Source organism: Cyrtonyx montezumae, unplaced genomic scaffold (genome assembly GCF_038088225.1).
Source record: "Cyrtonyx montezumae isolate F1298 unplaced genomic scaffold, pur_monq_1.0 scaffold_3, whole genome shotgun sequence".
Classification (NCBI taxonomy): domain Eukaryota; kingdom Metazoa; phylum Chordata; class Aves; order Galliformes; family Odontophoridae; genus Cyrtonyx; species Cyrtonyx montezumae.
In genome coordinates this window covers 50,965,234-50,980,677 of record NW_027072034.1, presented here as the reverse complement: position 1 = coordinate 50,980,677, position 15,444 = coordinate 50,965,234, and the positions used below count along the sequence as shown (strand labels likewise).

Here is a 15,444-nt window from a genome sequence, read left to right as displayed (position 1 = left end):
GGGTTGCCCTTTTCACCAGGTTAAAATGATAGTCAGCTCAAATGTGGTTTCATGGATTTTACCATTCCTACAGCTTTAAATGAAAATATTGAGAGCAAATAAGTATTTAGCTGTTCAATATAGAAAGATGATAGTGACTGTGTGTATGTGCCAGGAAATGCAATGAGTTTGACTAAGGTTTGTGATCCTTTAGGAAGGAGCGTGAATCATCTGCTTGTGTGTCATTGCTAAAGCTTCTGGTGAGTCAGTGAAAATAAGACTGGTTGAAAGCAGTGCTACCTCAGATGCAATAAGATTTTGTGGTTTGGACCCAACAACCAAAACACTTGTATGTTTGTTGTTGAGATTGATTTTTCAGTGACAAAGACTTCATACATCATTCTATGATTTGTTTCTGTGTGCTACCCTCTTTCCCTTTCAGTGTTCCTTTGTCATCTTTGTTAAATACACACACACAAATATATATATATATATATATTACATACATATATGTAGGTTAAGTGTTTGTGAACCGGGTAAGTTTAATGGAAGACAAAAAAATGTAGGAGTAAATGGCAGTAGAAGCATGCTAGAACTTTTGAATTACTCTTCCTTCAAAAACAAAGGCAACCTGAGCTAACTGAGCAGCTCACTGTGATGATGTAGGTTTGTCCAATTGTCCAGTTCAGGAAGTGGGAGAGTACATCCCCCAGGAATGTAAATTATTGGGATCCTGATAATTGCAGTCCCCTCCCTTACATAGAAAGGTGTGAGAAACCTTAAAAACTGAAAGCCTCGACTGCAAAAGTCGGCAGGTTAATTTCTGTAGTCAGAATTCCCTGTGTACAAACTGCTGACCAATCAAGTTATGTGGTAATTCTAAGTTCTCAATTTAACTGATAAACTGTGGCCCCAAGAGCAGACCTGACTTCACTGTGCAGTGTGAAGACTCCTCTACTTAACTGGCTTGTATCCACATCCTCCAGTCCTTCAGGAAACCTCACCTCCAAAGAGAAGTCAAAATCAGTCACCATATGCAATGCCATCATTTTGCAAATAGAAATAGAGCTGCCACATGAGCCGTTGTGTAGCATTATATTGAGATCTGTATTAACATCTTTGTCCAAATTGCATATCACAGTTGTCTCTTTCACAGCATGATTAGAGAAACACCGATCTGGTATATATGTTGTTTGTGTTTATAATGACAGTAATAACAACTTTGCTCTATTAGGGAGTTTGCTATATCAGCTTGTTTTGTTGGTGAAAGTTGTTGTGTTTTTGTCTTGTTTAATTGCTGTTGCCCCTATTTAGGTGTAGAAGTCTTATTATCTGTATGTTACAAGTAAAGACAGTATCAAAAGTTTGTTGGTTTTTTCTATTCTCAAATTTGTTTTTATGTACCTGAAGGTATCCCAAAGTTACGTGTTTGAAATTAGCCTTAAAAGTTATATCTCCAAATTTCTTTGCAGCCTGGGTTTAAAAATTTCCTGCTAAAGCCTCTCCCTCAGTAAACATAAAATCTGAACTCACTATAAAGAAGCCTTACAATATATCTTCATATGAATAATTCAGTTCATGCAGTGTTCAGTACCCCATTGTGTAAATTTTAAAGGGGCTTCTTAATAAGGACAGAAGCTGCCCTTTTGTAATCCAGAAGACAATAAATTTCAGAATCTTTCTCGGCTGTACACAATGTCACAATAATCTTTGTGATTTTAGTCAAGGATAAAGACATTCCCTTTCTTATGTTCTCCAAAAGCCATATGTAGAAAAAAAAATCTTCACAGATAAGCATTTGTGGAACATGTCTACTGTGGAACTATGCTATGCTTAAATAAACATGTTAGCAGAAATGTTGCAGTTGACATCAGTTAGATACAGTTTGTGCTCCTCCACTGAAAAGCTCTTCCTTCTAAGAAACCCTGCATTTTCATCTGTGCAGTTTCCATTATTTAAAAATACTGTTATAAATCTCTGACTAGTATAAACAAACTAACTAAATAAATAAAGGAGAAGTGTTCTTAAACATTTAAACGTAGTTAACATTCAATCTTTTAATGAAAGTTACTCCCAGCATAATATTTTAAGTAAAATTGGTTACTAGTCTGCGGTATTTTTCTTCCTTGGATGTCACCTTACAGAGGTGGGAAGAACAATTGCATGCATGCTTGCAAAGGGAAGCTCATTGCATAACTCGATTATCTGAAGCTAGCTGCACTTTCAAAAGGCAAGCCCCTATCCTTGACTCCAAACTTGTAACTCATTCTTCAAACCTTGTAGGCACATGGTGAGTGTATGTTCATACCTGCTTTAAGAAGATTTCATCCCATTGTTACCCATCCAGTCTTCAATGACCTTGAACAGCAATGTACAGGAAAATAATGAATACTTCAGTGACATTAGCTGGCTAAATTAAACCGATGAAAAATATAGCTCACAGATTCTTTTTGAATATCACTGTAAGCTTTGTAGTGTTTTGAAGAATAGCAGTAGAAGTCAACATTATGCATTCACTGCTTACCAAATAGAAACTTAGTACAGTAAATACTGAGCGAATTATCATTGGTGATATCATATTTAGTGAACTGAAAATCTGTTTCAAAACACATTGAATTCCTAAATAATGGGAGTCTGAATGGTCTGGATGGTCAGTTTAGGTTTTGTGGATGAAGTGGGGAGTGGAGGAATGCTCAAATCTCTGTCCCCATCATCAGAGAACTACTTTTGTCATTTTTTTTCCCATCTTATTTGTTACTTGGTTAAAGTGACACTGGAAATGTGACAGTATGCTTTCATGAAACAAATACTTTTTTATCGACTCTTGCACAGATGCAGTAATCTTACATTTTTAAAATATTAAAGGGACAGACATGACTTGGAGAAAGATGGGGACAGGGAACAGAGAAGGAAGAGTGATAGGGAGCAGCAGCTGATACTGGGTTTCTCTAGTGGACAGTGACATTTCAATGCAGAGATGGAAATGGAGAGCCTTGGTATGGATGTGGTGTCATTTTGGAGCAAGCATTATGATATAGCATGTTACTGCCCTCATGGAAGGGGATCCACCTCCATTAGTTCTTCCTCTGGAGGTGGATCCACTTCCATGAGCTCAGTGTTGCCTTCAGGTGGATCAACAACTATTTGCTTGAGTTTGTTTCTGTTCCCGTGAAGCCTAAGCTTGTTTGGTGGAGGAGGGTCCATCCTCTTTCAGAAACATGAGAGAGAGTGCTCCATCTAAATAGCTTCTTGTGCAGGAAGGACATGAAAACACAAGTTTGTTGGCAACTGCTGTTCTGTTGTCAAGGTCCTTGTACTTACAGCAGTTGGCAGGAAGGTGGCTTGGGACATCATAAAGCTATGGTCGGTGCGACTCTAGAAGCTTCCATGATGATCAAAACATGACTCTCTGGTGACAGCAACAGGGCCCGAGGGAACGGCATGGAGCTGCATCAGGGGAGGGGCAGCTGGGGGTAAGGGGAAGGCTCTGCACCACAGGGCGGTGGGCACAGCCCTGAGTGGTGGGGTTCAAGGAGCATCTGGACAGTGCTCTCAGACATAGGGTTTGGGTGGTTCTGTGTGGAGCTAGGAGTGGGACTCAGTGATTCTTGTGGGTTCTTTCCAACTCAGGGTATTCAATGATTGTGTGATTCTATTGATACGTCATATATGAAAGAATTAGCTTTTGGTTTTTTTCTATGGGTGAAGATACCTGAGGAATTTAAAACCCGCCACACTCAGGTGTGAGTATGCAGAGATGATTATACCACCACTGTCAGCTTAGAACTGGCTCACCAAACTTTGCTTAAAACATTGCTCATGCTTTGATTTGCATGCTTGTGATTTGCACGTAGTGAGCAATATCAATGTATTTTATATTTTTTCCAATGGGAATAGTTAACCTTTCTGAAAAATAGTATTAAAATCGCTGAAATTACTTCAAATCCAGTTGACATAATGGATTATATTCCTTTCTGGAAGATTATGTATTTTAGCCTTATTAAAAACTACTGTTGATATCATTATAGGATATTTTTCCTGCTCTAATTAGAGATCACATAAGTAGATTTTATTACATTTTTTAAAACAGAACTTCAGTTTTTTAATAGTATCATGCCATTACAATTAATATCTGCTTTTAATCTAATTTTGTTTTTATGAAAAATGCAATACTCTGGATCAGGAAAAAGTAATCTGGTTAGTGATGTTGTTCATTTTAAAATCTCATTTTCGAATTCTATTAATAGATAAGACAGAACGGCTAATTAAAGTAAATTTAAGTTGTACTGAACAAACCTCATATAGAAACTTTATTTGAAAATAGAATAACAGTTTGACTTTTAAAATGTCATGTGTCTAATTAGTAAATAAAGAGTTTCTTTGGCTTTCAGAACAGAGAAAATAATTCAGTTCTGTGAATTTAAGCATTCCCAGTTACGGGGAGCATTGAAACATAACTTTAGAAAGTTCTGTTACACATGATGAAACTTCTGGTATTTTAATTATCACATAATTAATCTTGCAGCAGATTTCAACGAAGGAAAGGTAAATTAGCATGCACTACACATGTTGGGTCTCTGAAGGCCATATATTCTGACTTCAGAAGCATATGATAAACTGTACTGAGGAGATAACATAGATTATCTGCATAGCCTGAGTAATAACTGGAGGATTTGGTGAGGCTGCTCTTCACCTGTTGATGAGCTCTTCTGCTTCTTTGACATCAGTACTTCCCACACGTCCCTGTCCTTTATTGGTAAGCATTATGCCTTTGGGTTGTGCAGGAATTCAGAGTGGTTGCCCTCTATCTGAAAAAGCAGACAAGATTTTGGTTATTATGACACATTTATTTGTTTTTTCTTTTATTTGCAATTAAAGTAGAAAAAGAAATTTATGTGCTATAAGAAAACCAGTGATTAGCTATACTAACATAATTACATCTGTCTTTATGCCTGTATTTCCTGTTTTGGATATGCATAGTTCCTACAGTGAGATTATATGATGTATCTTAAAATTGAAATAACAAGGATAAAGTTTGCAGTGCTTGACTCTGAGCTGGCTGGTGTAGAGTTTCAGCTGCAGATGAAGGAAAGGCCTCCACTTTCTATCCGCAGAGAAGGATGAAGGGAGAAATGATGGCTAACACTGCTTGAATAATTGCTCAGCTCAGTTTCTCATGAGCCTATAAAGCTGTGGCCTAATTAAACTGTACCCGGTGCATTGTTCTTCCCTTTGGAAGATGAGAACAATATCTTTTGATACTTTAATAGTAATCCAGTATCAGTGAAAGGAAATGTCAGTCACTTTCATGGAACTTCCCAGCAGAAGTGAACAAACCATAAATGAATGTTTCTGAGAAAGAAATTCAACCTTTAATATATTTATCAGAGCAAGCACAAGTATTAATAATCCCTTTTTTATTAAAAATGACTCAAAAGACCAGTTGAGATTAGCTGAATAGCTTTCCTTTATTGTTTCACAGAGTGAGGCATCAAACATATTGGCTACAAGAAAAGACTGATTCTTAAAGCCTTGCTAAGGGTAACATATGTAAGCTAATTTAGCTTTAATTTCTTTCTTCCTGATGTCCTTCAAAAAAAATTACATATTTACAAACTGAAGAGAAAAGGACTAGAAAATGTTACTTGAAGCCCTGTGGCATGTGTCCTGCCTTTCAGGGCAGCATCTTTGTGGGATTTTTCTTAGTATTCATCACATTGAGGTCATGGCCAATTTGCAGGACATCTCTGGCTCTTCACACAGCTCAGCACACTAGTGCATCACAATGCCTTTCTGGCCACTGCATCCTGTTTTCCATGCCCCTCCTATAGGTACAGTCCTTGTCCCAAGCTAAAATCTTAGTTACTTCACTGTCCTAGGAGTCCGAAGGACTTTTGCATTCATTAGCTTTATTCTGACCAGATTTCTCCTATTAAAGCCTAATATAATCTTAAATCTTTTGTCTTTTGTCACGCTTAACCTTGAATTCTCTGTCTTTACAATGTCAAATTCCCCTTTAATTTATTCAGTCTCTCTCTTATCTGTTGATACTTTCTGTTGTTAAATTTCCCAGATGAACTGATAATAATAAGCCAGTAATGCCGTGAAATGCCTAAAAAATAGCTTCCAACTTGTATTGCTGTAATAATCCTCATAGAATCTAGCCTGCCCTCACATAAAAAGTGCAATCCAAATATGTAGAAAATAGAAAGTCTGAGATCTCTTCCTCAAGCAAATTTTATCTTTTGTAATTTTTCTGAAAAATAAGTTGAAATTTTGAGAGCTTGAGACTCAGGAAGTAGAGGTCAATTTCTACCCTGATAGCCTGAGGAGGGAGAAAATTAAAGTTATGACTTGTTCATAAACCTCTTCTTCCCTTCCTTCTAACTTAATGTCCCATTTCCCTTCCTGTTCCCCATTGTTTCCCTTTAGTTTCCCTTTGTATAGAATTTGCCTATGCTAATTTATTTACACGATCTTATTCTAATGTTTATCAATAGATTTAGACAAAACAGAATTTTTAAGGCTTTGACTTAACAATTTTTGAAATTTTTGAATTTACTGAGTAACAGAACAGTGTTCATAAACAGATGTCTTTGTACCCTTTTTGTACAAGTGATCTTTCAGTTATTTGGTATTCCTTTCTGTATCATAATTACTAGATGGCACACAGCACTGAACAGAGGGCTTTTCACAGGATGCCACATTCTCATGTAATAATTCCTTTAATATCAACTTCTTCCATAATGCATGTGAGGAATAAAGTAATTAAATCTTTTAATGACAGTTTGTTAATTTTACATGGGGAGAAGGAGATCTGATACAGTGTTTTTGGAAAGAAGAACACAAAAACAAATTGTCACAAAAATTGGACAGTAGTGAAATGAATAGGATAGAACTTAAGATTTTTAAATATATTTGCAATCAAAAAAATAGTCAATTTTCAACATTTACCTATTGACCCTTGTTTTCAGTGTTTTCTCTTTTCTCTCTATCTCTTTTCTATCTGCTTTTTTTTGTTTGTTTTTGTTTTTGTTTCTGTTCGTTGTCATGGGATTGATTCAGTTGCTGTCTGAGTACAATGTCAATGTTATTTCAGTCTAATTAATAGTGAGAGCACTATAGACTGTGTACACGTGGTTAATGTATGGAGTACTCTTAACTGCACATTTCTTTATAATATGTGGTGGAAGATACTACTGCAAGTGGCCATGTTTTTCTGATCTGTTAATTGTACTTTACCCAATAATTGTAGATTAAGGCTTGTGCAGTTTGCCAGGGTAACAGAAAGTTTTTTCCTTCATGTGATGCAATGTGTATACTTCCAGAATGCTAATGAGAGCTCTCCTCAGTCTTCATTTAAGTTGGGAATTTAATTTCATCCATAATAAAACAGGAATCTTATCCTCCCTTCTGTGTCACGTTCTTTTGTGATTTTCTTTTTAGAATAAATCCCTTGGATTTCATTTGTGTCTCCTTATGTTATGTAAAGATCAGCAGTTTCTGCCAACCAGCCATATCAGCTAAACCAAGAGAACTGTCTGTTTTGACCTTTATTCAATACAAAGATAGAAGGTTAAATAATACATAAAACACTGCTGTGCATTTAAATCTCCATAGTCTTTCTAGTCATAAAGATTCTGATAAATTCCTTTCTGACTTTTTTGCTTGTTTGTTTTGTTAGTCTTACTTCTGGGGAGATGTCAGGGTCTTTTTGTACATTTTTTTTAAGTGAAATATTAACAATTTTACAGTTATTCCCTCTTTGTTCCATGTATTGTTTCTCACTGTCCTTTTCATTCCTTCCTCCAAACCCTCAGATGTCTCCAATAATTGCCAGACTCCTTGAAATATCCAAGTAAGGAAGTGAGAAATTCAAATTACTTTGCTAATCTGTACCACTAATGTTGTAGTTTATATATAAACCATTCAACTGTCTCTGGTTTCTGATTGCTGCCAGTCTGTCGACTGTGCCTCATGCACAATAGTTACAGTCTTTCTTCTGTCCTGTACCCTCTCTCTCTTTTTCCCCTCCTGCTCCATCATCAGAGTTATGAGTGGAAAGGCTAAGTATGATTCAGCATTTCAACCTTCATCAGTTTTGTACATTTAAAATATATAAATACATACCTTTGCAATACGAGGAATGTCACAAATCATTGTGCATGTGAACAGCACAGGAGATTCTTGTAAACATTTACATTCCTCTGCAGGTAAAGGGCAGCAGTTACAGTTCATAACTTAAAAAAAACAACCAACCAAACAAACAAACAACAACAAAAAAAAAAACGTTTTAAAGGAGGCTATTATCAAGAATTTATAATGCAGGCCTAGGCTTAGCTGTGGTTGTTTATTAGTTGTTTGTAAAGCTACATACAACTTAAAACACACTTTTCAATGACCTTGAAAATACAATGAATTTATTTGATGCTTCTGTGAGCCCTTTGTTTCTGAAGACTTACTGCAGTGTCAATCCACTGAAGACATTCAATCTATTGAGCACAAAGATTTAATTACCCTATTGCCAGAAAAATCACAGCCTTCTTAAGGGTAAGGATGAGACGTGTGACAGCAGCCTAGAGTGTCTTAAGGTATTTTTAGTTGCTGATTAATAGAAAGTATACTTCTGAGACCCTCAAAAATCAATGGTAACTTTTCTTTTAAGGTTTATTTGTGATATATTTGTAATTAAAATGTCTTGCTGCAGCTGCTACCATGCTGTGTCTTTATTTCCTTTCTGAAAGGAAAAAAATATCCTACATTATTTTGTCAAGTAGAATTTTCATCTGTCCCAGATGGATTTCAACCTAAACTTTGTGAATAGTTTGAAGCTACAAAATGGAAGACAGGCAGTTATGAAGACCAGTTCTGTTTTTCCTTTATGCTAGTGATACAATTATATTCTGTCACCAGAATGTCTTGCTCATATCCTCAGAATGATTCAGTAACATTAGGGGCGTGATTCTTCCAGGGTGTTACAAAAGTGTGTATTGATCACTTGAACTTTCTAAAGAATTCTAAAATGTTCTCTTAAAAGTGCATAGGTTTTGTTCTTTCCCTCTGAAAAAAATACTTCAATTCTGCAAAATTAAGGAACAAAGTAACATCTCTCCAATTTAGTCAAATGTCAGCATTTCACATTTGTGCTATATTGAATAAGTAATATACAACTTCATATGTACTGTGTCTGAACTGACTAGGCATGTGATGTTCATACCGTTGGAAACATTTTAGTAAAGCTTATCTTAGTAAGCACTCAGTCTTACCAGTTAAAATTCATATTTTAAGAGATTGGGCGGGGCTAATATAGCATATGTGAACTTCTTCAGTACTTGTTTTCACATATTTCCAGTAGTCTAAATATTTCCAACAGTTCCAGCAGCATGTATATAAAGTAGAAATTATCTATTAGAATGGATAGTGCAGATTGTGAAAGCTGGCTAAATAGCACAGATCCCCACTGCTGTATTATGCTGGATTGTTCATTTCATGAAGCAGAAACAAGATATTGCCAAATAAATAAATAAAGGATTGAAAGGAAGTACTACCTCAAAAAGCAGCAGCAGTGATGAAAGAGGAGGTCATGCCAGAGTAGCCAGTGGTACTATAATTTGTACTGTACATATAAATACTGATTGAGGGGGAAAAAAAATGAGTCTGGCACTGAAAACTATCTTTAATTCCATTCTCTGTTTTAGAAATTTTCTGAAGAAACTGACATTTTCTGAAAAAAAAAAAAAAGTAATACATTTCTTGTATTACTCTACAATAATTCCCAACTAGCACTGTAGTGCGTTTCCAAAACAACTCTGCTAACAGAAAAGCAATTGTTTTCCATGTAATATGGATTCCCAATTCTATATTGTTTTGTAGTGAAAGAGGGGGATACTCAGGGTAGCATGGTCACTGTGGTGTCAATTCTAGCTAATTAAATTTCAGAGGTTTCCTCTCAAATGAATCAAAACATCTGTGAAACTTAACAAATCAGAAATATCATGGACAGGCGAATCTACCTGACACTCTTCACAACAATCACTGAATTTTATTGTTGTTCTCAGTAGAGATCATGCAAACATTTTTCTTCAAAAGATATAAGTGCATATAAAAGTTACAAAGTGACTAAGGGATACAAATTTATAGTACTTCATTATGATAGGAAGAGAAATCATCTTTTACTGTTGTCACATTGTCCTTTTTTCTTTTCCTGGTGATATGTAGAAATGCAGATTATCTTTTAGCCACTTATAGTAATGAGGCCCTGATCCAGTATGATTCCAAGTATGTCCTATCAACAGAGACATTTGTCAGACCCTCATTAGAATAAGCCTATGACTTGCTTTCTTTGCAATTCCAAGTTAGCACCTGAAAGAGAGACCGTTAGATTTCTCAGTTTGGTATATCTTTCTGGCTTTTGGCAAAGTATTTTTCTTATTTTTCTCCTAAAGTGAACCTTAATTGACAAGTCCAGTATGTGTTCAGGCTTCATTAATATTTATTTCTGGCTTAATTGTTTGAGTAATAGTGTATGCAAATGATTGGTTCTTCAGTGCTTTCTCACAAATAGAGTAAAACAGAACAAAATAAAAGAGTTCAACTGGAAGAGATCTTCAGAGATTATAGAGTCGAAATACCTGACCACTTGAGAGCTAAACAAAAGTTAAAGCATATTACTGAGGACATAATCCAAATGCTTGAATACTGAGAAGACTGGGGTTTCAACCAGTGCACTAGGAAACCTGTTCCAGTATTTTACCATCCTTATGGTAAATAAATTTCCTTTGTGCCCATCTGACCCTGACCTTGCTCAGCTTTGTACCATTCCTGTCCTGTCACTGGCAGAGCACATCCCTCTGCTTCCCCTCTTCAGGGAGCTGCAGAGAGCAGTGAGGTAACCTCTTGGCCTCCTCTTCTCCAGACAGCCCAGTGCCCTCAGCATCCCCTCACAGCACATACCTTCAGCCCTGTTACAAGCTTTGGTGTCCTCAGGGCATTTTTAAGGACCTTAATGTCCTTTTCATATGGTGAAGCCCAGAGCTGCATACAGTAATCAGGATGAGGACACACTAATACTAATACAGTAGAACTACTTCTCTTGTCCAGCTGGATATGCTGTGTTTTAATACACGTCAAAATGTGTTTTGCCATCCTGGATGCACGAGCACAGCAGTTGCTCATATTAAGCCTGTGGTATCAGTAGTTTAAGAGAGAGTGAAGGATGCATTCCTTGCTATCAGTAAGAGACACCAATCTCTCTTACTTGGCAGAACTCTGTTACAACGTGGATATATGTGAAAGAATCCTACAAGTTCAGTTGTAAGGTTTTTTTTTTTTCCTTTGCATTGTGCCATATTTCTTGTATTTATTATTTAATTTGATTTGTACAGTATTTTTACACAAATAGAATACACAATTTTTCATGGTGGTAGCTTTTTCAACTTTCAGATTCGAAAGACATATTTTAGCAATGCTGATTCCTCTATGGTTTTGGACTAACTAAAGCCTTTGTTACATTTCAGTGTGGAAGACGTTGCATTGAAGATCTTTTTAATGATTTTCGAGATGGACGGAAACTTCTGGAGCTCCTCGAATGCCTTATGGGCCAAAAAATTGTATGTATATTAATGTCACTGCTCTATATTGAAGACATGATATTGTGACAGTTGTCGTACATTATCAGTTAATTTCCCCCATTGATGAGGCCATATGGAAACAGTATCTTCAATTTTAATTTGACATTGCAGAAACAGTTCAACTGAGCCCTATATTTGACAGAAACTCCTTGAGAGGTTTATATGTAACATGAGAATGGTCATATTTGCTCTATGCTTATACTGATAAAGAGAAACAAGGATGTGAGTTGATTCATTTAGGTATTTGGTTTTTTAGCTGTAATTCAGAAGGTTTGCATCAGTAGACGTTTTTTACCAAATACACTATTATTTAGTATATAGAATAAGAATATATTGCTAATAAATGTCATACTCATAGTTCATAAATTGAAGTAATACACGTCTGAAAAGATAGATTAGCTTGCTCTTATAAACCTCTAAATTCTAAACCATCATGTCAAACTTAGTTTTGACTACTGTCTCTTGAGCTCCTGCTTGCACCCTGTGAGTTTGGAATGTTTCTTTGAAACTTTATCATAGAGGAGTAATGAAACAGACTGAGAGGTAAGTCCACAGAGGCTGTACTTGTAAATAAATGTTAAACAATGTGATACTTATCTGTATGGTTGATATAGTAATGTTCCCCAACTGTGCTATGGAGCAGAAAATAATCAGAACATAAACAATCTGAAATTATCTATTTTCACATACATTTCAATGATCCATTCGCTGAAAAATGTCAAGATACCAAATTAGCTTCCAACTGAGGATCCATTTTTATCATGTTTGCCATTATTTCATATGAAGAAGTTACATATGAACAGTGTATTGTAATACTCTCACTGATATTATCAAAAACTTTTAAAATATGAAACTGTGGGTGTAATATAACATTTTAATTATGCATAGTGTATTCAATTTTCTGATTCTAGACAGTCAAATTTATTTTATTTTCTTTATAGGCAAAGGAAAAGGGCTCCACAAGAGTTCATGCTTTGAACAATGTCAACAAAGCACTGCAGATTTTGCAGAGAAATAATGTAAGTAATCAGCTTGCCAGGGTCAGACCATCCTACGGAGTGCATGCTGGACTAAAGAATAAAATTTCTGGAATCAAGGCAGTTTTGTTACTGTGACTTGGAAACTTAGTTTCAGTTCCAGTATGGAATGTATTTCAAAGAATAAAATCCACTGTCAGCAAATGTTTGAATAATATATCCATAATGAATGCTATTCAAAGACTGATTGTCACGGTGTTGTCCGTGACAGTGACCCAAGGGAAAACCGAGAAAGGAGAGGGGAGAGAAAAAGAAACTGCGTCAGTGGCCGCGCGGCCGCCCGAGCAGAGCCGCGCTCCGGGAGGGGGAGGGGGAAACGGCGGGAAGAGATGGGTCTACAAGAAAACAACGGCACGATCTGAGAAGGAACGGTAACTTTACTAAATCTAATAAAATTGAACAATTGAAAGAGAGATAACAATTTCCAAACCAAAAGCTGTGAGCTTACGCTAAGGAGGACCCGCAGGGGAAGCACACGTGCTGAACCTCCACGGCAGCCCAGAGCAACGCGCCCAGACCGAGCGCCGCCTGCATCCGGTGCGGAGCTCCGCCCCTCCCCTCTGCTGCTCCCCCAGCATTAACTCCTTAACTGCTGCATGATGCTCTGATGTGGAATACCGGCATCAAAACCACAAAACCACAACATTCCACCCCTTATTCCACATCATCACATCATGCTTAACACACATCTATACATAACCAAACAGTAATAACATGAGTTACATAGAAACATATATATATATATACATACATACACACGTAATTACAGACTGCATTCCCCCAGCATCAAATTCCCTTGTGGGACACACTGGACGTCCCCATTTTTATCCATTACCCACCAGGTGCACCCAGGTCCCTGCGCAAAAACGGTTCCACGGAGGGGTTTGCCCTTTCCAGAGGCTGGAAGGACCCACACCGCTTTTCCCAACATGCTCCTCACATGTACCACAGGGACCTTATCTCCCTCTATGGTCTGTAGGGAGCCGGACTGTGTAGGACCCTCTCGGTTGACTGATCCCCTAGTGTTGACCAGCCAGGTGGCTTCTGCCAGATGCTTCTCCCAGTGCTTGAATGTCCCACCACCCATTGCTCTCAACGTGGTTTTTAACAACCCGTTGTAGCGCTCGATCTTACCAGCAGCTGGTGCATGGTAGGGGATATGGTAGATCCATTCAATGCCGTGTTCTTTGGCCCAGATATCCACAAGAGAATTTTTGAAATGAGTCCCATTATCGGACTCAATTCTCTCTGGAGTGCCATGTCTCCATAGGACTTCTCTCTCGAGCCCTAAGATGGTGTTTCGGGCAGTAGCATGGGGTACTGCGTATGTCTCAAGCCACCCAGTGGTCGCCTCCACCATGGTGAGCACGTAACGCTTACCATCGCGAGTTCGTGGCAAGGTGATATAATCAACCTGCCACGCCTCCCCATATTTATACTTTTCCCATCGCCCTTCCTGCCAGAGGGGTTTCATCCTCTTGGCCTGTTTAATTATGGCACATGTGTCACAGTCATGGATAACCTGTGCAACGGCATCCATAGTTAAGTCCACCCCTCGGTCTCTAGCCCACTTATAGGTCGCATCCCTTCCTTGATGGCCAGAGGTCTCATGGGCCCACCGAGCTAAAAATAGCTCTCCTTTGTTCTGCCAGTCCAAATCGATCTGAGACACCTCAATTCTGGCAGCTCGATCTACCTGATGGTTATTTTTCTGCTCTTCAGTAGCTCGATTCTTGGGCACATGAGCATCTACATGGCGCACCTTTACACCCAACCTTTTTGTTCGGGCAGCAATGTCTTTCCACAGTTCAGCAGCCCAAATAGGTTTACCCTTCCGTTGCCAGTTGTCCTGTTCCCACTGCTGCAACCACCCCCATAAAGCATTTGCCACCATCCAAGAGTCAGTATAAAGATATAGCATGGGCCACCTCTCCCGTTCAGCCACATCTAAGGCCAGCTGGACGGCCTTTACCTCCGCAAATTGGCTTGACTCTCCTTCTCCTTCGGTGGCCTCTGCAACTCGTCGTGTGGGGCTCCACACAGCAGCCTTCCATCTGCGATGCTTCCCAACAATACGACACGATCCATCAGTGAAGAGGGTATACGTCTTTTCATTCTCTAGTAGTTCGTTATATGGTGGGGCCTCTTTAGCACGTGGTATCTCCTCTGATGGGGATGTTCCAAATTTCTTGCCTTCAGGCCAGTCCATGATCACCTCCAGGATTCCTGGACGGTTGAGGTTCCCCATCCGAGCTCGCTGTGTAATCAGTGCAATCCACTTACTCCAGGTGGCATCGGTAGCATGATGGGTGGGGGGAACCTTTCCTTTGAACATCCAATTCAGCACTGGCAGTCGAGGTGCCAGGAGGAGCTGTGTCTCAGTACCAATTACTTCAGAGGCAGCCCGAACCCCCTCGTATGCGGCCAAAATCTCCTTCTCAGTTGGAGTGTAGCACTCCTCTGAACCCCTGTACGCTCTGCTCCAAAATCCAAGGGGTCGGCCTCGGGTCTCCCCAGAGGCTCTTTGCCACAGACTCCAAGTGGGACCTTTCTCTCCAGCAGCAGTGTAGAGGATGTTTTTCACATCCTGTCCCAACCGAACTGGCCCCAGGGCCACAGCACGGGCTATCTCCTGCTTGATTTGCTCAAAGGCCTGCTGCTGTTCAGGACCCCATGCAAAATTATTCTTTTTCCGAGTCACTTGATAGAGGGGGCTTACTATGAGGCTGTAGTTTGGGATGTGCATCCTCCAAAAACCTACTACACCCAGAAAAGACTGTGTCTCTTTCTTGCTAGTG

The 15,444-nt window shown here is 38.5% G+C and overlaps 1 protein-coding gene across 10 annotated transcripts in view; it reads left to right on the top strand.

Annotated features, from left to right (window-relative positions):
* Positions 1 to 15,444, top strand: part of DMD (dystrophin) — a 961,436-nt gene that overhangs the window by 176,618 nt on the left and 769,374 nt on the right. For all 10 annotated transcript variants that reach the window (XM_065741536.1, XM_065741534.1, XM_065741531.1 and 7 more), the window contains exons 3-4: positions 11,496 to 11,588; positions 12,551 to 12,628. In XM_065741536.1, coding sequence (XP_065597608.1) covers positions 11,496 to 11,588; positions 12,551 to 12,628 — 171 coding nt within the window. The remainder of the gene's footprint in view (positions 1 to 11,495; positions 11,589 to 12,550; positions 12,629 to 15,444) is intronic.